Raw genomic sequence first — 24,651 nt, 5'->3', positions numbered from 1 at the left:
AACATCACACAGGTATTTTCCAGCCCCTATCATCCTGCTTCACAGGGTTCTCTTGAGCGTAGTCATCAGACTATTAAAGCACTCCTGAAGAAGTTTTGCAATGAAACCTCTAAGGATTGGGATAAACAAATTGATATCATTATGTGTATATTTAGAAGTCTTCCCAATGAGTCTCTAGGAGTATCTCCTTATGAGATGCTCTACGGACGTAAGTGCCGTACTCCTCTCAAAGCTTTTAAAGACTCTCTACGTGATGCCACCTTCAGTGAGCATCAGAATGTGCCCCAGTTTCTTCAAAACCTACAACACATTCTAGAGAGGGTGCATAACTTTGCTAAGGATAATCTATTGAAAGCACAGGAGAGGATGAAGACTCATTACGACCAGAACAGCAAAGTAAGGAAATTTAAACTGGGAGACTTCGTGTTGGCCTATTTCCCTATCCCAGGTTCTCCCTTGCAAAACAGGTTTTCAGGACCCTACCGCATCAAGGAGTGAAACAACCACAACTACGTTCAAGAGACTCCAGATAGGCGGCGGAAGACCCAGTTATGCCACGTCAACCTCCTGAAGCTATATAACGGTACTCCTCCCACTGTGTTAATAGCATATTCTACCTTTAAAGTTCCATACATCCACAGTGAGACCTTCCCTGCTTCTCCTCCCGAAAGCACTGACACTGAGTCAGCGCTTTCCAATTCGGAAATCCTCCCTGATCTACATAACTATTTTCAGGACCATAATAGTTCTCCTTTGCCATATTCTAATCCTATTCTCGCCTCGCCAAATATCACGAAGCCTTTCATCCTCCATGTCGACGCCAGTGGTACCGGCATCGGGGGTGACCTAATACAACAACGAGGCAAGGAGAATCTACCTGTTAGCGACCACAGCTACAAGGAACTACAGCACAATCGACAGGGAGCTACTCGTCGTCCTGAACTTGCAGCACTTCAAACAATGCCTGAAAAGTGCTCGGTCTACCACCATCAACACGGACCACAACACCCTACACTTCCTGCAGCAAGCCCAATTCAACACTCAACGTCTTCTACAATGGGCTTGATATCTGCAGAAATTCAACCTGGAGATCTCTACATCAAGGGGTCTGACAACATCATACCCGACACCCTCTCCAGAGTCTATGAAGTAGAGGCAACTCCACCTATCACTCTACCACATGAAGACGTAACTTCTTCCGGAACCGCAGGCTTCGGGGGAGAGTTGTGACGATAATCTCTTTCAAGAGAGATTGGGCCTGCTCTTCCCTATATCATTTACGTCATTCTACAAGTACAAGAAGCTATATTAAAGATACGTCCACCAGTATCACAAAACGTTTTGCCCAGGAAGCAAAGCGTACCTTGCACCACCCGACACGCTGGCTCTCCACCTGTCGTCAACGAGCAAACTACCCATTCTCCGCCTGCCTGCTCCTGATTGGCTGGTGTATCGCCGACAGCACACCTGCACTCACGCCCTCTACCTGAGTCGACGTCTGGGCCAGCTCACGCCGTCCTCAGAATATCTTTGTGCTCTTAGACGTTGACATCTCTCTCTGGTAGACTAAGCCCTGGCTGTCATGTACTAAGGGAGGTGGCAGCTCTAGCCAATATTCTCAGCACCTGATTATTATTATTGTCTTGCACATTATTTTGTTTTAGAGTAAATTTCACATCTATTAATTATTCATGTTGTTTTGTTTGTTGACTTGTTTTGAATTTTACGTAAGCCAAGGGATTGTCTTTGTTCATATCTTGTTTTCTAAAGTAATTAAAATTTCATTGTTTATATTTTGTGTTTTGCGTGTCTTCCCATTACCTTACCACAGACAAACAGGCAAGCAGTCTCTTTTTTGTGTAAGAGTGACAAGGCATTGCCACCTGCCATTGGAGGACTGCCGAACATCAACACTCCAACACTTTACCGTCACAATATATATATATATATATATATATATATATATATATATATATATATATATATATATATATAATTATATATTATATTATATATATACTCCATTATTTACGGCTGTCAGCAGACTGTCCACATTATAGCCTAAACTCTATTAATTATTATTAATATTTTCTACAAGTACTTCATGTATAAAGGGGCCTTAGTGGGTCATAGCCAATTGCCCACAACCCTCAGACCTATACCTAACTCTGAGGTAAGAATTTTTAGGTCACCAGGAGCAACTGCTCACAATTTTTATAATAATCCAATATTAACACCTCGTTAGAATAGCCTCTCCATCTAACCATAATATATTTAGGTGGTAATGATATTGTCAAAGTTCTCACCCCTTCCTACCTTATATTGTTGGTGCCGCTCCCATGGGACTTCGCCCTTCTGTACCTGGCACCACTGCTCGCCCCGGGGCTCCCCAGTCTACCAAGGGCTGGCCTTATACACCCCTTGCGAGTTGAGGGGTTCAAGCCCACCTGTCTCACAGCTGAACCTGCCAGTCTTGACATTGGGATACTCTTAGATATCTAGTCTATTCAAGGTCGCTAGCTGGGTGTTTATGCTCATGTCCCAGCAACACAATGGTGTCATTAGTTATCTTAAATCAAGGATGCAATCTCATGTGCAATGTAAGGTGACATAAATGGTTTCACTCAAAATAGCCCTAGAGAATGGAGTCTCACTCATACACATTGGTAAGATTAAAAGTTTACTGAAGAAAACATATAAACTTGCACAAGGAAATAATATATTTGTGGAATTGTCCGATGGTGGCAACACTACTCTCGTCGCACCTCTGGCAACACAATCAGCTGATTGGGTTCAATTGTCAGATGGAGGGCACACACCTCTGGCAACACGATGAACTGGATGATTCAAAGTTCGTTTCTGGCTTCTTGAAAACCAGCCACTACTTCCAGATACACTAACATTACCGCATCTACATATTTATGTTCACACCACCAACTCATGCCTACATGAGCTCCTTGGCTCCAAGCCTAACTTTCTGTCACATAGACAATAAATGGTAACAAGAAATGTTTACGATATACAGAATATTCTAGCTCACCTAGATCAAAAGGGCAAAGAAAGGGATAATTATCTACCTTACTTCATTCCGTTACGAAGCCGACTCATCCTCTGGCAAGGGATTACAGGGTTTCCTGGCCCTGGCATCTGGTCTTCCATTGACCAGTATCCCACACACACAAGTTCCTCAGTCGTCCTTGTAGTAGCGCGTCTTCTCCATCCTCACACCCGGCAGGCACAGTCCTGCTCTGCCTCTTCTTAGGGGTACTGGAGTCAGGTACCTGTTCCGTCATCCTCTTCCTCCTCTCACTGGCATTGTAGACACAACTTGCAGGCCAGAACAGCTTCCCCTCTCCTCACTTCCAGTAGACTTTGCCCGGCCGTCGCTATTCACTTGAAATGTAGAACGTGGTCCGCTGGGCGTCCCAGACGTCCCCAGCCCAACGTTCATTCCTGCTGCAGACTCTTGATAATAAAGCTCATGACTCTCTATCCCGACCAATCCTTCCTTCTTGGTGCTAGACGGGAGTTGGATTGACTTCCCTGAATGTCTGCAGTATTAAAGCAAAGCTTACATCCACTGGTAGGGGCTCTCTAGTCTCTAGATCAGGAGCTCACTAGAGCGCGCCCACACTCTGTGACGGTCCGTGACGTACTCTGCCCGCCCGGGCACCAGCCGCCTCAGTAGCCCTCCGCCTCATGACGTCACACCGCCCAAGGGCTCTCGTCATTGGTCACTTCCGGCACGTGACCCTACCTGGCCAATCAGGTGCCCCTGTTGGAAATTTCCATCACTAACAAACTACTATTGTATTATAATACATCATCATCATTATATACTAACTACAGTAGTTATTAATTTCACTAACGGTAGTGTCAACATAAATTAACCATTTCATCTGCGTATTAGTGCTAGAATTCTCATGAAATCGAGTAGCAAAATTGCGTCAGATAATGTCTAGTTAGACACGTTTATTACCAATGTGTTAGAAAATGGAATGTGGTTCTCTAAAATTATCAGTATTCCGTGTAATAATTAATTACGGATAATATGACTCCCGATAATCTAAAACCGAGAGTTATTAACTGAAATTATTATCAAGTAGCAGTTTTATCTGTTACGTACGAATGCTATGGAAAGAAATAAAAATCTTCTCCATTTCTCGTTTAACACCATTAAACGAGAATATGATAATATTTAAGTCCCTATAATTGCAACCCAGTTCTCATTAACGTATACCATCCATAATTACGCGGAAAATAATTATCTGTGATTAATAATTTCTGTGGTGAATGCAAGAGACGGGTTGAGGGAAGGCGGAGACGCCATTGGACACGAGGCATCCTTGGCGTGAAGAGTAACGAGACACGTGGTAGTGACTGGGGAGTTTTTATCGACAAGAATTACGTTTATACCCGTTTAATAGTCAACAATTACCTATTCACGTGTTCTATAGTGCCCAGCCAGTTAATAACGCGTCAACAATTGAAGCCACGGCCCGTAATTACACATACACAGCAGTGGACGTTTGGGACTGGCTGACGCGGTTTCGGCAGACCTTAGTATTTGATACGTTTGTGTTAAGTATACCATTCTCGTTTGATGCATCATACTAGATTGTATATTTGTGGGTAGTCTGTCGTTATACAGCATGGGATACCTAATACACAAAGTTAGTTTATTTTCAACAATTTCTCCGTTTTCATGAATATTTGAAATAATTCGTAGCCTAATCAAATGCTACTTAAATTTCTCTGATTTCAGCGTGTATACGAGGAGTCTACAAGTTGTTTCTCATCATTCGTGATATTCACCTCGGGTTCTTTCTTTATTGGGATCCTGTGACCACGAGGACGAATGACGAAATGGTGTTACAGAAATCGTCTTACAGATAAGACATTTATTTCGTACAAATTTATCTAATATTATTACTGATTTCCATATAATTCATATAGGATCTTTATAGTGAATAAATTATTGCCAGAAATGATGATTTGGTAATTAATGTGTTTGCTTTGACTGTTGCTCAGTATTTCATAATCTTTAATATTCATAATTTGAGTTATCATATCTTTGAATCTATTGTAGTTTAGATTTACTATGTTACTAACTCAACAATGAACTAGTGACTAACCACATTGGTTCCTAGATATATATGAACTTCTAGAAATACCCCCCCAATGTTAATATTTGAGGTTTTGACTTTAATTAATTAATAATACAGTCTATTCATTATTTTCAAGTGATAATTCATTTAATTAGTTTCCATAGACACTGGTTCTCTAGTGTCATTCTAATGATCACTATTATTCGTTTTCCCTCTTTTCTCAAAAATGGGTGGTCCTTCGATTTATTTAAATACAATAATCAAATAATTGAATATATGAGTAAAGCCCCAGAAATCCTATATTTTGGTCCTTATCGAACCAGATATATATATATATATATATATATATATATATATATATATATATATATATATATATATATATATTAATTAATCACTAACACGAATGATGTGTTAACCATTATTGGGCTATACAAATATTTCAATTTACTGCTGTCAGCAGACTGTCCATTATAGCCTAAATTCATTCCATAATTACTGATTCACTCAAGTCAGTGAATTCATTAACATTTTAGGATCCAGTATTCTAATATTAAATTACTGATCCCATACTAATTAATCATTACTAACCCTTATAACATTATATTCCACAATTAGGAAGTACATTCAGGTGTTAAATATTATTTACGGCAGTAGAATACTTGCCAAACACAATTAATACTCTTGTGCTCATTTAATTTCTAATACACATAATTTCTACCAGTGTATATATTATATAAAATTACAAAATCCAAAAACATAGCACTATTTACACATTATTGCACCATATTTATTGTAGTTATTATGCCAACCCAACAGAGGTAGGATATTTTAGACTGACACGGTACTAAGATTTGTACAAATTCTGTCTACACCATTAGCTGCATTAATAGGTAGGATTATTACCTAACTAGTACTGTTAGACAGTGCTGGTGCATTATTAATTTATGCAGTGCTGACTCTAATGTGTGGGATTAACCATTTATTGTGTAATTATATTTTATTACATATTTCTATGTACATCTTTGAGTGTTACTGTAAGTTCACTACCCATCCAAGGCTGATTTTGAAGAGCTAAGCTAAGGAACACCTGTAGTGATACCAAGGCACCACTCAAATCTTAGCTGCTTATTATTAGGTAGGTAGCTAACCTCTAAATGAGGTAAATTACAATCAGCCTGAAGAAAATATCAGGCTGTCAATAATTATACCTGCTCTACATAAAGGAGCAAGTACCATAGCTGTCCAAGTAGCTATATATAGTTTGTATAGTTTGAGCCCTATAAAGCTCAAACTTACAGCCAGAATGGCTACTCCAGAAAAAACTGGAAGAATCTTGAGAGGTCTTCAAGATCACCTGTCAAGACTACTTGACAAATGTGACAACTGTTTAGGAACTAACTCAGTTGACGTTTTCAGGCTAAAAATTTCCACAAAGGTGGCTAGCCAAAAATATGACTATGTTAAGGTTATAATCGAGTCTTATAGGAACATACTCCTTGTCAGTAATACTGACCCAGACGAATTGCGTCTGATAGAATCTGATTTTGCCCACTATGAAGATATCATTCAAGACAAGTTAGATCACTATAATAAAGTGCTTGCGACACAAAATGTTCCTGAGTGGATAGAACATTTTTGTAGTAGACCTACACCCGAGCAAGCACCCAGCTCAGATGAAATACATGAGCTACCTCAAAATGAGGAGAATCCTCTAATCAATACTGATCACTACACAGGATCAACAACTGAAGTTCAACCTTCATTTTCTAACATCTCATCCAATACAACTTCACGTAATAATTTATTTACAGAGTCTGATCAATTTTCAAACAGCTCTTCTCAATATTCCCTGGATTCTATAAATTCAATGCATGGGGCTACTGAATTAACTAGCTCCTCGCAGGAACCCAGAGAAACAAGTGAAGATGCAGATGAAACTCTTAGTGAAGCTGTAATAATCAGTGAATCTGAACCAGAAAATGATAAAGCTAAAGCTGCAGCAGTAGCCGAAGCTGTAATTAAAGCTGAGGCTAAGCAAGAAGCCTTGAGCAATACAAGTAATGATCATAATTACTCACACCAGCCTTCTAAAGCAAGTGCTAACAATGAGAAGACTGTTATAAACCCTGTACACTAATTACTAGATTTGTCTCCACCAGAACAATCAGTTGACTCTTTACAAGCCTTTAGTTTTCAGCTTGAGTCACTGTTAAATTCCTTCAGTAAAGAGGTGGATTACCCAACTGCTGAGTGGATGACTAAAATTATCATCCAGAGAAAATTGTCTGGTGACACACTCAATAAATTATATGTATACCAGAATGGTAATGTTCTGTCAATGCAGGATATATTTACAGGTTTGCGCAATATAAGCAATCATTCAGCAAACCAGGCACTTAATGCCTCCTCTGAATGCACCGAAACTGTACCCTCATCAGTTTCCTTACCTGGAACTCCTAAAGTGACACTGTCACCAGGTAACAAGGGTACTAATAATCGATATAATAACAGTAAGTTAAACACTGAATCATCAGTAAGGCCCAAGAGCCCCACAGGTGCTCCTAAGAGACCTAATAGTCCAAAGAGCACTCCCAAAAGCCCAGTAATTGCTCCCCAGAGTACACCAAGTACTCACAAGAGAATAAATAACAAGCAAATGCAAGCAGCAAAACCTTCACAACCTGCAGGTACTGTTTTACCTAAACCGGTAACCCCTAAACGAGCTGTAGGATGGGGAATGTGCTTGTTTTGCAATCAAAAACATTCTCTGTACAAATGTACTAATTACCCTAATAGAGACACAAGAGTCAGACGACTCAAACAGTTACACAAATGTACTAGGTGTCTCAAATCACATAATGTTAATAGCTGTGACACCCCACTGAACACCTGCAATAGGTGTAGAAGGGACAAGCATCATGCTGCACTGTGCAAATTTGTCAAGACAAATTATGTCAATCCTAGAATAGGACGTATAGAATCTACAACAGTACAGTGCTGCAAGGTGCGAGATGTGTACAACGTAATTTCACAAGCATCTCAAGTGGATGCTGCTTTGCCCACTGCCCAACTTCAAGTAAAGAACAAAGGAGCCAAGATCACCACTCGTGGATTATTTGATCAAGGATCCCAGAGAACTTTCATTACTCAGAAAGCGGCAGAGGCACTCAATTTACAACCAATCAGACAGGTAAAATTAAACCTGTCAGGGTTCATGATAAATCGAGGAACCCATGAATACTCAGTAGTTCAACCGCTTGTACGACTAGGTAGTCATGTCAAGGCTATCCAAGCCATTGTTGTAGATCAAATACCTTTTGACCTAAATATTAAGGGTCTGGGTACACAGCCCACTTCCTGCAGGAACGTGAAATTAATTTGGCTGACAACAAGTTAACGTCTGACCACCTTAACAATGTAAATGTACTAGTAGGAGCAGACTACTATTACCAGTTCATAACTGGACATGTTAAATGATTGGGCATGAATATGCTCCAATCTGCAGGTGGCTACTTACTTACCGGTAAGGTTCTGAATGTGAACAAGCCTAGGCCTGCCAACAATAATAAATTAGTCAGCAATAAATCAATTCTCCAGCAGCAAGCTAAAATGAGAAACACAGCTGAGTAATAAACTCAGATTGAATGTAGTACAATTAGTATTCGCCGAGATGTTTCATAGCTCTCAGTGGAAAACCAGTGGTCCGTACCTAAACAAGTACAAATCACAGCGACCAAGCCATTGAATCCACTGCAGACCTAGAATTATTCTCGACAAGTAATAATTGACCACACTCAGTCTCCCTAGGTAATTGATAATGTTAGGCTAGAGAATCTAGCACTCCCTAGGTAATTAGCAATATTAGGCTAGAGAATCTAGCACTCAATGCATCTAGCATTTCCTGAATTTAGCAATACTATGAAGTCATCAAGCAACTTCTATAATTATAAATTCACTGGGATCAAGGTCCAAAGTACCTGCGCTTGAGGTTTGCCAAGAAAACCTTATTAATTCAATGTTTTCTGCACTAAGAGTTAGTGAAAAATACTTGCATCAATTTTTGTTTGAGCTGTTTTTCTTTTGTTTCTGCTTAATTATTGTCGGAGTGAAGCACGAACAAACTTGCAAACTTACCAATACGTAAGTGAATCTACAGAGAACTAATAACCCGTGAAACGTTTAGGTTGGGAAAATGTTACATATTATCTCTGAATAGGATTAATCGTGGCAGTAATTAAATTTCCAGCAACCTTAGGTTTCCTTTTTGTTTAAAGCATTATCATTAAACCATCAGCATTGTTACTTAACATGCTTAATGAGCTCAATATAGCTCACTTTTGAGTTAACGTAATATTTGAGCACTCTAATGTTCCCCATGCTAAGACGAGCATTGCTCGCCATGACAATTGAACGCTACAATGCTCCACCTCGTTAATTCGAGTTCAATATAACTCACCCTGAGTTAGCGTAACAATTGAGCACTTTAATGTTCCTCCATGCTAATACGAGCACTGCTCGCCATGATAATTGAACGCTACAATACTCCACCTCGTTAGTTCGAGCTCAATATAGCTCCCTCTGTTAACGAGTTCAATATAGCTCACCATGTTAACGAGCTCAATACAACTCACAATGTTAACGAGCTCAATACAGCTCGCAATGTTAATTTGAGTACATTACTGCTCACAATTTAGCTAGAGTAACTCTACTAAGAATTAGTAAGTAATCACAATTAGCTTAGTCCTCTACTTAGGTAGGTTAGAAATTTAAACAATTTATTTAGGTAGGTTTGGGGACTTTAGTTAGTGTCAACTGAGTACTAACCTAGTCTGTACTCACAATTAATTACAGTTGACTATACTTAAAGATACTGATTTAATAAACTTAATTTTCATTTAAAGGTTGAGGATGTATTAATGAGTTTACAGCGTCAAGCCTATGAGCTGCAATTCAATTAGCTCATGAGTCAGAATGACTAGGCTACCGATCTCACTGTCGACTCAGAATCTTCCTTGATTTTAATAAACAAACCTTTTCAGTTCTCTTATATTACACTATTTTAGCTAGTTAACAACTTAGTTATACCATCAGTCAGAATGACTACTGCACAGCAGTGCATATTAAATAAAATGTCCTCATTTCATTTTGGGGTGATCATGATGCTCCATGATGTTATTGTCTAGTAACTCAATAGTTACAAGTCATAGCGACCCTAGACAGTGACCTTATTGTAGTGTCAGAGTCTTCTTGATCTTGAATGACCCAATAATACTTTACTGTATAATAATGTAGAATACAACTTATACAATAATGTTATCAGTTCTTAGGAATTTTTTCTGAGTTTGCCTACAATTCAATAACTACGTAATACACCATTACATGTCACTGCGACCCTAGTTGTTGAGTTTATTGTAAGCTTTAGAGAGTTCTTGATTGCAGATAACTTAATCATTTAATATTTCAATGTTTAATTCATGTCCCCATAATGACTTAGAGTATTATCTGTCTCTGACAGATTCGGGACATTTGTTACTAACGTACTAATTTATTAATCCATAATATAACTTCGGAATGGGTGCGTCAGTACTCAGAACTGCGACCCGAGAATCCCCTACCCCCCCCCCCGGAGTTATGTTGGAAATTTCCAACACTAACAAATTACTATTGTATTATAATACATCATCATCATTATATACTAACTACAGTAGTTATTAATTTCACTAACGGTAGTGTCAACATAAATTAACCATTTCATCTGCGTATTAGTGCTAGAATTCTCATGAAATCGAGTAGCAAAATTGCGTCAGATAATGTCTAGTTAGACACGTTTATTACCAATATGTTAGAGAATTGAATGTGGTTCTCTAAAATTATCAGTATTCCGTGTAATAATTACCTACGGATAATATGACTCCCGATAATCTAAAACCGAGAGTTATTAACTGAAATTATTATCAAGTAGCAGTTTTATCTGTTACGTACGAATGCTATGGAAAGAAATAAAAATCTCCATTTCTCGATTAGACCATTAAACGAGAATATTTAAGTCCCTATAATTGCAACCCAGTTCTCATTAACGTATTACATCCATAATTATCCGTAAAGAATTATCCGTGATTAATAATTTCTGTGGTGAATGCGAGAGACGGATTGAGGGAAGGCGGAGACGCCATTGTACGCGAGGCATCCCTGGCGTGAAGAGTGGCGAGACACGTGGTAGTGACTGGGGAGTTTTTATCGACAAGAATTACGTTTATACCCGTTTAATAGTAAACAATTACCTATTCACGTGTTCTATAGTGCCCAGCCAGTTAATAACGCGTCAACAATTGAAGCCACAGCCCGTAATTATGAGTACACAGCAGTGGACGTCTGGGACTGGCTGACGCGGTTTCGGCAGACCTTAGTATTTGATACGCTCATGTTAAGTATACCATTCTCGTTTGATGCATTATCCTAGATTGTATATTTGTGGGTAGTCTGTCGTTATACAGCATGAATACCTAATACACAAAGTTAGTTTATTTTCAACAATTTCTCCGTTTTCATGAATATTTGAAATAATTCGTAGCCTAATCAAATGCTACTTAAATTTCTCTGATTTCAGCGTGTATACGAGGAGTCGACAAGTTGATTCTCATCATTCATGATATTCACCTCGGGTTCTTTCTTTATTGGGATCCTGTGACCACGAGGACGAATGGCGAAATGTTGTTACAGAAATTGTCTTACAGATAAGACATTTATTTCGTACAAATTTATCTAATATTATTACTGATTTCCATATAATTCATATAGGATCTTTACAGTGAATAAATTATTGCCAGAAATGATGATTTGGTAATTAATGTGTTTGCTTTGACTGTTGCTCAGTATTTCATAATCTTTAATATTCCCCTCCCCGCTCAGCTCGTTGTCGCCGTCTGGGGGCTTAGTGGGCGGCTGCCGGAGTGTGATGCTCCTTGGGACAGTCCTCTGTCCTTTTCTAGCCTTGTGCTCCTGCTGCCGTCCTCTCCAATTCTGCTGGGCATCTTTTCCTTTTCCTTCTGTTTCGTTTTTCTCCCCCCTCTTCTCCTATCTGCTTGCCGTTTCCTGCCGACCTTTTGCTCGTTCTGGTTCTTCCCTTGGACTTCTTCTACTTTGACGCCCGGGTGCTTGAGGAGGCATACTCTTGCACCCGTAGAACTGCAGTACCCGACGTCGAGAGCGAGGGGAACCTTTTATTGTCAATCCCCACTTCGTCACTGAACCCGATCTCGACGGACTGTCGGTTTCTTAAGGTGGCGTTTGTGGGGCGTATACTCACGACGCACCCCTAGGAGGCCCCGACAAGATCGGCGATAGCTTCTTGTTGGGTGTCCTGCCTCTAATTGTGGCTCCATGGTGGGTGTGGGGGCACATTCGTGAGTGAATTCGTAATTTCGTCAAGATGATAACCCCTGTTTCGGCTGCTTCTGGCTTACCTTTTCAGGCTCGTGGGGTGGGCGACCAAGCCCCGAGTCGGTCCGTATTGGAAGACCGGGCTCTGTAGCCTCCGCTGCATTGGGCCCCGACCTTGCTCCTCCTTTGGCCTCTCTGACTCCTTCCCCTGGCTCCCCTCCCTCCTCTGTGGTTGGGTCGAGCCCTAAGCCCCCAGTGGTGACTACCTCGTCCCCTGGCGCGGCTCCTTCTCTAGTTGTAACTACTGCGCCTTTTAACCCCTCTCTCTCTGGGGGTTCTCACCGCCGTTCTCGTCACGGCCGCCCTCGCTCGATTCCTTCCAGTTCTGCTACCTATCAAGCCTTGTTTGGTCCCGCTTCGTGGGCCAAATATTTTGATCTCCTCCCTCTTGATTCTGCGCCTCCTGACGATTTCTCCCTTCATCGACATCTCATTGATTCCGTGGATGCCTCCATTACTTTTAACCCCACTCGTCTCGGTACGCGTGTCGTTGCTGCTCCTTCTCAGGATGCTGCTTCCCGCTTGGCTGCCTTATCCTGCCTTGGCGAGACCCCCGTTCGGGTCTCGAAGAACGTTCAGTTGAATGCCAGTGTTGGCACTATTTTGCTCCCGCCCCATGTTGCGACCGGTGTTCGGGACCTACGCGACTGCCACGACGATATTCGACTTATCCTCGCTGCCCAGGGCCATTCTATTCTCCAGGTGGACACGTTTACTCGTCCCCCTCGTGGTAGTCGCCGTCAACCCCTCCGGGTTGTGAAGATTACCTTTGATGGTAGGACCCTTCCACCCTCTGTCATTCTTGCTGGTGCCAGGTGCTCTGTCCAGGAGTACATTCCTTCTCCTCGGCTCTGCAACAAGTGCTGGAGGTTTGGGCATGGTGCCCTCCGCTGCTCCGGGACTGTCTCTCTCTGTCCTTTGTGTGGTGGCGAAGGTCACTCTAAGTCGGAGTGCGCTTCTCCCCAGGCTCGTTGCCTCAACTGCGGTGAGGCCCATCCTACCTTCTCCCGTGCGTGTGTCCATTACAAGCTTGAGGCAGCCGTCCTCAACTTGAAGCACCGGGAGCGTTTATCTTTTCCTGAGGCGAGGCGCCAGGTTCGCCGGCTCCCGCCTTATGCTAATATCTCTTATGCTCGCATGTTGCGCTCTTCCTCTCCTCGTCCTTCCCGCCTTCCTCAGACTCACAACCGTTTCCAGGCCTTGGACCCTGATGCGCCCACTGCCCCCTCCTCTGTCCCTTTGGGTTCTCTCCCGAAGGATCCTCCTCCTGGTCCTCTGTCTGGGGTTCCCCTTCCTTCTACCCGGTCTGTCGTGTCTTCTGTGTCTCCTTCCTCGTCCCCCTCCGATCCTCCTTCCCATCCTCTTCCTCCATCTATCGGCTCTCCCCGCCGCCTGTCGGTGCGGGCGGATGTCCATCGCTCTCCTAACGGCCGTCGTGTGTGCTCTCGTTCGGCTTCTCCTGTTGAGACCCTGGAATCCGTTGCCCGGTACGTAGTTGCTGGGACACCGGTCTCTTTAAGTCAGAAGCGTAAGCCTGGCTCCTCTCCTTCCTCTTCCCCGGCGGGTAAGAAGGCTTCGCTTTCTTCCTCAGCTCCTCCTTCTGGCTCTGTTGCTCCTTCCACTCCCGTTTCAGTGCTTGCGCCCCCTGTTCCTGCTATGGAGGTTTCTTTGGCCCCTGCTTCCCTTTCGGTTGCTGCTCTTGCTGGGGTGCGCTCCTCTCTTTCTACTCCCCCTCTTCCTGCTGCTGTCCTTGACTGCTCCTCTCCGTTGTCTCCTCCTCCTCCTCCTCCTCCTCCTCCGGACCCTGCCCGCCCACCTCTGATCTGTTCTCCCGTTTCCTTCCCTCCGTCTTTGCTCAGTTTACCCATGCCCCCTAACCCTGACTTTGCTGACCCTGATCCCGACCCTGATATTCTTTAACGTGCTCTGTTGGTCTTTCGCCTTTGTTTCTTCCTTGTTCTCTGTTTTTGTCCTTTCTCTTCTCGTCGTTGTCCATTCTTCAATGGAACGTTCGAGGTTATTACGCCAATTTCCTCGAACTCCAACTTCTGGTTTCGCGGTTTTCGCCCCTTTGTGTCTGTCTCCAGGAGCCGATGCTTGGTGCTCGTCCTGGTCGTTTTCGTGGCTATTCCTTTCTCTCCCCCCCCCCAGCCATTGCTGGGGCTTCTAATTCTTCTGCTCTCTTGATTCAGGCTGATGTTCCCTTTGTTCCTTTACTTTTTCCTTCGCCTCTCCATTGTTCTGCTGCTCGTATCTTTGTGGGGAAATGGTGCACAGTTTGTTCCATTTATCTCCCCCCGAGTGTCCCGCTCTCTCTTCCTGATTTGAAACACCTCCTAGACTCCTTGCCGGAGCCTGTGCTCCTGCTGGGTGACTTCAATTGTCGTCATTCTCTTTGGGGTGACGTTCTGACGAATACCCGGGGTCGCCTCTTTGAGCCGTTTCTCCTCTCTTCTTCCCTGTCTCTTCTGAATTCTGGTGAGCCCACTCATTTGGACTCTCGAACTCGCACCCTTTCTTGTCTTGATCTTTCTCTCTGCTCTTCTTCTCTTTACTTAGATTTCACATGGCAGGTTCTTGATGACCTCCATGGAAGTGATCATTTCCCCATCCTTGTTTCCTTTTTCTCTTTTCGCCCTTCCCTCTCTTTCCCTAGGTGGCAGTTTGCTAAGGCGGACTGGACCCTATTTTCCCTCAGTGCTACTCTCTCTGACCTCTCCCTTCTGCCCCTCTCTCGCGCTCTCCTCCTTTTTCATGACACTGTCTTCGACGCTGCCCTCCGCTCTATTCCTCGCTCTTCCTCTCGGGGTCCACGGAAGTGCGTTCCCTGGTGGAATGCGGACTGTGCTCGGCTGTCCGCTGTAAGCGTGCAGCCTGGAAGAAGCACCGCCGTAGGCAGACGACCGATTCTTTTCTTTTCTTTCGGAAAGCGAGTGCGGTGGCCCGTAGGGCCATCCGTACGGCTAAACGTGAATGTTGGGCATCTTATGTCTCGACAATTACGTCCGAAACCCTCTGGCCCAGATCTGGAAGCGTATCCGCAAGATAGCGGGTAAGTTCGTTCCCGATGTTTCACCGGTCCTTCACCTCCATGATACTCTTGTGGCGGACCCGTTGCAGGTCGCTTCCGAACTGGGTTCCCACTTTTCTTCTGTTAGCTCTGGTCTTCATCTTCCCCAATCTTTCCTTCTTCGTAAACCTGTCCTTGAGTCTCGTCCTTTAGATTTCTGCACTCATCTTCAGCTTCCCTATAATGATCCCTTCTCTCTCTCTGAACTTCGTTCTGCCCTGGCCCTCTGCGGTTCTACGGCGGCGGGCTCCGATGGTATTCATTATGAGATGCTTCGCCATCTCCCTCCGAGCACGTCTCAGTATTTACTGAGTCTGTATAATCGGATCTGGGAGTCGTCGTCAGTCCCTGAGGACTGGCTCGATGCCGTTGTCCTCCCTGTTCGCAAACCGGGGTCTCTGGGTACTTCCCCTAAGGACTTTCGCCCTATTGCTCTCACAAGTTGTGTCTGCAAACTCTTTGAACGTATGGTTAACGTTCGTCTGATGTGGTTCCTGGAACACCATCACCTCCTCTCCCCTTCTCAATTTGGTTTCCGCAAGTGCCGCAGCACGACAGATGTCCTGGTGAACTTGGAGGTCTATATACGTACTGCTTTTGCTGCGAAGACCTCCGTTGTTGCCGTCCTTTTTGACCTAGAAAAGGCTTACGACACCACTTGGCGTTATCATATCCTATCTCAACTTCATTCTTTTGGCCTTCGTGGTCATCTCCCTCTCTTTCTCCGCAGCTTCCTCTCTCGTCGTTCCTTTCGGGTGCGCCTTGGTACCGCTCTCTCTCCCTCTTTTCAGCAATACGAAGGTGTGCCCCAGGGTAGTGTTCTGAGCACTACTCTTTTTCTGGTTGCCCTCAATGGTCTTCTTTCCTCTCTTCCTTCTGGTGTCTTCTCCGCTCTCTATGTCGATGATCTTACCCTTTGTTGTCAGGGTGATGATTCGCCTCTCCTTCAACGCCGGCTTCAACTTGCGATTGATGCCGTGTCGTCTTGGGCCACAGGTCATGGCTTCAAGTTCTCTACTTCTAAGACTTGTGCCATGACTTTTACGCGGAAACGGGTTGTTCTTCGTCCCTCTTTGTCACTTTATGGTCATCCCCTTGAATACAAAGATTCCGCGAAGCTTTTGGGGTTATTCCTTGACACTCGTTTGTCTTGGTCTCCCCATATCTCTTACCTCCGTGTTGAGTGCTCTAAGTCCCTTACCCTCCTTCGGGTCTTGTCCCATACTTCTTGGGGGGCAGATAGGCGCACTCTCCTTGCTTTACATTCCTCTCTCGTCCTGTTTAAGCTCGATTATGGTTGCCCTGCTTACTCGTCTGCTTCTCCTTCTACTCTTCGCCGTCTTGATGCTTTGCACCATACTGGGTTGCGCCTCAGTTCTGGTGCCTTTCGTTCGACTCCCGTCCTTAGCTTGTATGTTGACACTGGCTTCCTGTCTCTCCAGGACCGCCGTGATCGCTACTGTCTTCGCTATCTTGCGCGGTCCTTGCAACATCCTTCCTCTCGTCTCTGTCGTGCTTTAACTTTTACCCCTCCTGCGGTTCCTGTTCCTCTTCACCACCTCCCTCTTTCTGTCCGGTTATCTCGCCTGCAGGATTCTCTTTCCGTTCGTATTTCTGATGTTTCTCCTCGTGTTGTTCCTTCTTTGCCCCCGTGGAGGGTCCCTCTTCCGCGGTTTTGTACATCCTTGACTCGTATCACTAAAGCTTTTACCCCTCCTACAGTTCTAAAACGCCTTTTCCTCGAGCACTTTTCTTCTCACTCCCGCTCCGTTTCTGTCTTCACCGATGGGTCTAAGGCAGCGGACGGTGTTGGCTACTCTGTTGTTTTCCTGATCGCACTTATATGTGTCGCTTGCCTCCGGAGACTAGCATCTTTACAGCGGAACTTTATGCTATTCTCTATGCTCTTCGTCTCCTGCTTTCTCGTTGTCAGTCTTCCTTTGTGGTTGTTGTTGACTCTCGTAGTGCCCTCATGGCTCTCGGGTGCTTTAATCCAGTTCATCCGGTAGTTGTCGAGATCCAGCATTGGCTGTTTCTCGTTCACAGTAAATTTAAGTCGGTTGAGTTTTGTTGGGTTCCCAGCCATATTGGCGTGTCTTTAAATGAGCGTGCGGATGCTGCCGCTAAGGAAGCTGTCCGCTCTTGTCCCATCTCTCGTAAAGGCATTCCGTATTCCGACTTTTACCCGGTTATCCATTCCTCAGTCCTTACCCGTTGGCAGGCTTCTTGATTGTCTGTTACTGGTAACAAGCTACGTACTCTTAAATGTTGTGTTTCCTCGTGGCCGTCCTCCTTCCACCGTAACCGGCGGTGGGAAACAGCTCTAGCGAGGTTGCGTATTGGCCATACTCGCTTAACCCATGGTCACTTGATGGAGCGCCGCCCTGCTCCTTATTGTCCTAGTTGCATTGTCCCTCTTACGGTCGTGCATGTCCTTCTTGAATGTCCTGACTTCCAGGACGAGCGTGTGTCTTGCTTTCCGACCGCCCCTCGCGGTCACCTGTCCCTCGATAGAATTCTTGGTGACTCGGATACTTTTGATATCGTTCGCCTTATGCGTTTTTGTTCTCGTATTGGCATCCTTGGTGATATTTAGCGCCCTCTGATTATTTTGCGTATTTGATGGTGCTACATAGCCTTCCCGGTTTGGTGCCTTCTTTTGATAATTACTTACTTACTTTAATATTCATAATTTGAGTTATCATATCTTTGAATCTATTGTAGTTTAGATTTACTATGTTACTAACTCAACAATGAACTAGTGACGAACCACACTGGTTCCTAGATATATATGAACTTCTAGAAATACCCCCCCAATGTTGATATTTGAGGTTTTGACTTTAATTAATTAATAATACAGTCTATTCATTATTTTCAAGTGATTATTCATTAAATTAGTTTCCATAGACACTGGTTCTCTAGTGTCATTCTAATGATCACTATTATTCGTTTTCCCTCTTTTCTCAAAAGTGGGTGGTCCTTCGATTTATTTAAATACAATAATCAAATAATTGAATATATGAGTCAAGCCCCAGAAATCCTACAGCCCGATGTTTTGGCGGGAAACAGAGTGGCCAGGAGCCATCTTGTGACTCAAAAGGGCGTAAACCCCTTGCATAATCAAACTTAAATGGCAATTTTACAGCCAACCTGATGACGCTCCACACTCTCACACATATGAAAATGTTCCCTGAATACCAGAGAACGCTTTGGTTATGGAGATATGACTCTTTGCGCTGGGTTAGGAGAAATATAGGGGTGGGACACCATCACAATATCCATCCAACTCGCCAACCAGCTGAAATAATTAATCATTTAAAAACTATTATCAGATCATTCAAACAGATTAGTAACTCTGTAGTATTCACATTAGTGGAACTTCCCCAACTGAGAAGTAGGTAAGTAATTATCAAAAGAAGGCACCAAACCGGGAAGGCAATGTAGCACCATCAAATACGCAAAATAATCAGAGGGCGCTAAATATCACCAAGGATGCCAATACGAGAACAAAAACGCATAAGGCGAACGATATCAAAAGTATCCGAGTCACCAAGAATTCTATCGAGGGACAGGTGACCGCCAGGGGCGGTCGGAAAGCAAGACACACGCTCGTCCTGGAAGTCAGGACATTCAAGAAGGACATGCACGACCGTAAGAGGGACAATGCAACTAGGACAATAAGGAGCAGGGCGGCGCTCCATCAAGTGACCATGGGTTAAGCGAGTATGCCCAATACGCAACCTCACCAGAGCTGTTTCCCACCGCCGGTTACGGTGGAAGGAGGACGGCCACGAGGAAACACAGTATTTAAGAGTACGTAGCTTGTTACCAGTAACAGACAACCAAGAAGCCTGCCAACGGGTAAGGACTGAGGAATGGATAACCGGGTAAAAGTCGGAATACGGAATGCCTTTACGAGAGATGGGACAAGAGCGGACAGCTTCCTTGGCGGCAGCATCCGCACGCTCATTTAAAGACACACCAATATGGCTGGGAACCCAACAAAACTCAATCGACTTAAATTTACTGTGAACGAGAAACAGCCAATGCTGGATCTCGACAACTACTGGATGAACCGGATTAAAGGACCCGAGAGCCATGAGGGCACTACGAGAGTCAACAACAACTACAAAGGAAGACTGACAACGAGAAAGCAGGAGACGAAGAGCATAGAGAATAGCAGAAAGTTCCGCTGTAAAGATGCTAGTCTCCGGAGGCAAGCGACACATATAAGTGCGATCAGGAAAAACAACAGAGTAGCCAACACCGTCCGCTGACTTAGACCCATCGGTGAAGACAGAAACGGAGCGGGAGTGAGAAGAAAAGTGCTCGAGGAAAAGGCGTTTTAGAACCGTAGGAGGGGTAAAAGCTTTAGTGATACGGGTCAAGGATGTACAAAACCGTGGAAGAGGGACCCTCCACGGGGGCAAAGAAGTTACAACACGAGGAGAAACATCAGAAATACGAACGGAAAGAGAATCCTGTAGGCGAGATAACCGGACAGAAAGAGGGAGGTGGTGATGAGGAACAGGAACCGCAGGAGGGGTAAAAGTTATAGCACGACAGAGGCGAGAGGAAGGATGTTGCAAGGACCGCGCAAGATAGCGAAGACAGTAGCGATCACGGCGGTCCTGGAGAGACAGGAAGCCAGTGTCAACATACAAGCTAAGGATGGGAGTCGAACGAAAGGCACCAGAACTGAGGCGCAACCCAGTATGGTGCAAAGCATCAAGACGGCGAAGAGTAGAAGGAGAAGCAGACGAGTAAGCAGGGCAACCATAATCGAGCTTAGACAGGACGAGAGAGGAATATAAAGCAAGGAGAGTGCGCCTATCTGCCCCCCAAGAAGTATGGGACAAGACCCGAAGGAGGGTAAGGGCCTTAGAGCACTCAACACGGAGGTAAGAGATATGGGGAGACCAAGACAAACGAGTGTCAAGGAATAACCCCAAAAGCTTCGCTGAATCTTTGTATTCAAGGGGATGACCATAAAGTGACAAAGAGGGACGAAGAACAACCCGTTTCCGCGTAAAAGTCATGGCATAAGTCTTAGAAGTAGAGAACTTGAAGCCATGATCTGTGGCCCAAGACGACACGGCATCAATTGCAAGTTGAAGCCGGCGTTGAAGGAGAGGCGAATCATCACCCTGACAACAAAGGGTAAGATCATCGACATAGAGAGCGGAGACGACACCAGAAGGAAGAGAGGAAAGAAGACCATTGAGGGCAACCAGAAAAAGAGTAGTGCTCAGAACACTAACCTGGAGCACACCTTCGTATTGCTGAAAAGAGGGGGAGAGAGCGGTACCAAGGCGCACCCGAAAGGAACGATGAGAGAGGAAGCTGCGGAGAAAGAGAGGGAGATGACCACGAAGGCCAAAAGAATGAAGTTGAGATAGGATATGATAACGCCAAGTGGTGTCGTAAGCCTTTTCCAGGTCAAAAAGGACGGCAACAACGGAGGTCTTCGCAGCAAAAGCAGTACGAATATAGACCTCCAAGTTCACCAGGACATCTGTCGTGCTGCGGCACTTGCGGAAACCAAATTGAGAAGGGGAGAGGAGGTGATGGTGTTCCAGGAACCACATCAGACGAACGTTAACCATACGTTCAAAGAGTTTGCAGACACAACTTGTGAGAGCAATAGGGCGAAAGTCCTTAGGGGAAGTACCCAGAGACCCCGGTTTGCGAACAGGGAGGACAACGGCATCGAGCCAGTCCTCAGGGACTGACGACGACTCCCAGATCCGATTATACAGACTCAGTAAATACTGAGACGTGCTCGGAGGGAGATGGCGAAGCATCTCATAATGAATACCATCGGAGCCCGGCGCCGTAGAAACGCAGAGGGCCAGGGCAGAACGAAGTTCAGAGAGAGAGAAGGGATCATTATAGGGAAGCTGAAGATGAGTGCAGAAATCTAAAGGACGAAACTCAAGGACAGGTTTACGAAGAAGGAAAGATTGGGGAAGATGAAGACCAGAGCTAACAGAAGAAAAGTGGGAACCCGGTTCGGAAGCGACCTGCAACGGGTCCGCCACAAGAGTATCATGGAGGTGAAGGACCGGTGAAACATCGGGAACGAACTTACCCGCTATTTTGCGGATACGCTTCCAGATCTGGGCCAGAGGGGTTTCGGACGTAATTGTTGAGACATAAGATGCCCAACATTCACGTTTAGCCGTACGGATGGCCCTACGGGCCACCGCACTCGCTTTCCGAAAGAAAAGAAAAGAATCGGTCGTCTGCCTACGGCGGTGCCTCTTCCAGGCTGCACGCTTACAGCGGACTGCCCGAGCACAGTCCGCATTCCACCAGGGAACGCACTTCCATGGACCCTGAGAGGAAGAGCGAGGAATAGAGCGAAGGGCAGCGTTGAAGACAGTGTCATGAAAAAGGAGGAGAGCGCAAGAGAGAGGCAGAAGGGAGAAGTCAGAGAGAGCAGCACTGAGGGTAAATAGGGTCCAGTCTGCCTTAGCAAACTGCCACCTAGGGAAAGAGAGGGAAGGGCGAAAAGAGAAAAAGGAAACAAGGATGGGGAAATGATCACTTCCATGGAGGTCATCAAGAACCTGCCACGTGAAATCTAAGTAAAGAGAAGAAGAGCAGAGAGAAAGATCAAGACAAGAAAGGGTGCGAGTCCGAGAGTCCAAATGAGTGGGCTCACCAGAATTCAGAAGAGACAGGGAAGAAGAGAGGAGAAACGGCTCAAGGAGGCGACCCCGGGTATTCGTCAGAACGTCACCCCAAAGAGAATGACGACAATAGAAGTCACCCAGCAGGAGCACAGGCTCCGGCAAGGAGTCTAGGTGGTGTTTCAAATCAGGAAGGGAGAGCGGGACACTCGGGGGGAGATAAATGGAACAAACTGTGTACCATTTCCCCACAAAGATACGAGCAGCAGAACAATGGAGAGGCGAAGGAAAAAGTAAAGGAACAAAGGGAACATCAGCACGAATCAAGAGAGCAGAAGAATTAGAAGCCCCAGCAATGGCTGGGGGGGGGGAGAGAAAGGAAAAGCCACGGAAACGACCAGGGCGAGCACCAAGCATTGGCTCCTGGAGACAGACACAAAGGGGCGAAAACCGCGAAATCAGAAGTTGGAGTTCGAGGAAATTGGCGTAATAACCTCGAACGTTCCATTGAAGAATGAACAACGACGAGAAGAGAAAGGACAAAAACAGAGAACAAGGAAGAAACAAAGGCGAAAGAGCAACAGAGCACGTTAAAGAATATCAGGGTCGGGATCAGGGTCAGCAAAGTCAGGGTTAGGGGGCATGGGTAAACTGAGCAAAGACGGAGGGAAGGAAACGGGAGAACAGATCAGAGGGGGGCGGGCGGGGTCCGGAGGAGGAGGAGGAGGAAGAGGAAGAGGAGGAGACAACGGAGAGGAGCAGTCAAGGACAGCAGCAGGAAGAGGGGGAGTAGAAAGAGGGGAGCGCACCCCAGCAAGAGCAGCAACCGAAAGGGAAGCAGGGGCCAAAGAAACCTCCATAGCAGGAACAGGGGGCGCAATCACTGAAACGGGAGGGGAAGGAGCAACAGAGCCAGAAGTAGGAGCTGAGGAAGAAAGCGAAGCCTTCTTACCCGCCGGGGAAGAGGAAGGAGAGGAGCCAGGCTTACGCTTCTGACTTAAAGAGACCGGTGTCCCAGCAACTACGTACCGGGCAACGGATTAAAGTGTCTCAACAGGAGAAGCCGAACGAGAGCACACACGACGGCCGTTAGGAGAGCGATGGACATCCGCCCGCATCGACAGGCGGTGGGGAGAGCCGATAGATGGAGGAAGAGGATGGGAAGGTGGATCGGAGGGGGACGAGGAAGTAGACACAGGAGACATGACAGACCGGGTTGAAAGAAGGGGAACCCCAGACAGAGGACCAGGACCCCTCGGGAGAGAACTCAAAGGAACAGAGGAGGGGGCAGTGGGCGCATCAGGGTCCAAGGCCCGGAAACGGTTGAGAGTCTGAGGAAGGGGGGAAGGACGAGGAGAGGAAGAGCGCAACACGCGAGCATAAGAGATGTCAGTATAGGGCGGGAGCCGGCGAACCTGGCGCCTCGCCTCAGGAAAAGATAAACGCTCCCGGTGCTTCAGGTTAAGAACGGCCGCTTCAAGCTTGTAATGGACACAGGCACGGGAGAAGGTAGGATGGGCCTCACCGCAGTTGAGGCAGCGAGCTTGGGGAGAAGTGCACTCCGACTTAGAGTGACCTTCACTCCCACACAAAGGACAGAGAGAGACAGTCCCAGAGCAGCGGAGGGCACCATGCCCAAACCTCCAGCACTTGTTACAAAGTCGAGGAGAAGGAATATACTCCTGGACAGAGCACCTAGCACCAGCAAGAATGACAGAGGATGGAAGGGTCTTACCATCAAAGGTGATCTTCACAACGCGAAGGGGTTGACGGCGACGACCACGAGGGGGACGAGTAAACGAGTCAACCTGGAGGACAGAATGGCCTTGGGCATCAAGGATATGCCGAATATCATTGTAGCAATCCTGCAGATTCCGAACACCGGTTGCAACATGGGGTGGGAGGAGAATAGTGCCAACACTGGCATTCATCTGAACGTTCTTGGAGACCCGAACAGGGATCTCGCCAAGGCAAGATAAGGCAGCCAAGCGGGAAGCCGCATCCTGAGAAGGAGCAGCAACGACACGTGTACCGAGACGAGTGGGGTTGAAAGTAACACACGCATCCACGGAATCTACAAGATGCCGATGGAGGGAGAAATCGTCAGGAGGCGCAGAATCAAGAGGGAGGAGATCAAAGTATTTGGCCCATGAAGCAGGACGAAACAATGCCTGATACGCATCAGCACGGGAAGGAATCGAGCGAGTGCGGCTGGGGCGCGAACGGCGTTGAGAACCCCTAGAGAGAGAGGGGTCAAAAGGCGCAGTAGTCACAACGAAAGACTTAGCCACACCAGGGGACGAAGTGGTCACCACCGGGGGCTGGAGGCTCGACCCAACCACAGAGGAGGGAGGGGAGCTGGGGGAAGAAGTCAGGACGGTCAAAGGAGGAGCAA

The 24,651-nt window shown here is 45.6% G+C and overlaps 1 protein-coding gene across 1 annotated transcript in view; it reads left to right on the top strand.

Moving 5' to 3' along the window:
- Positions 1–24,651, top strand: part of LOC138371652 (uncharacterized) — a 44,113-nt gene that overhangs the window by 11,545 nt on the left and 7,917 nt on the right. Inside the window, exon 4 of the mRNA XM_069336651.1 lies at positions 13–208. Within this exon, the coding sequence (XP_069192752.1) occupies positions 13–208 (196 nt within the window). The remainder of the gene's footprint in view (positions 1–12; positions 209–24,651) is intronic.

The sequence above is a fragment of the Procambarus clarkii genome, chromosome 36, assembly GCF_040958095.1.
Source record: "Procambarus clarkii isolate CNS0578487 chromosome 36, FALCON_Pclarkii_2.0, whole genome shotgun sequence".
Classification (NCBI taxonomy): domain Eukaryota; kingdom Metazoa; phylum Arthropoda; class Malacostraca; order Decapoda; family Cambaridae; genus Procambarus; species Procambarus clarkii.
Note: the sequence above shows the minus strand (reverse complement) of the source record. Positions and strands in the feature narration are given on the sequence as shown.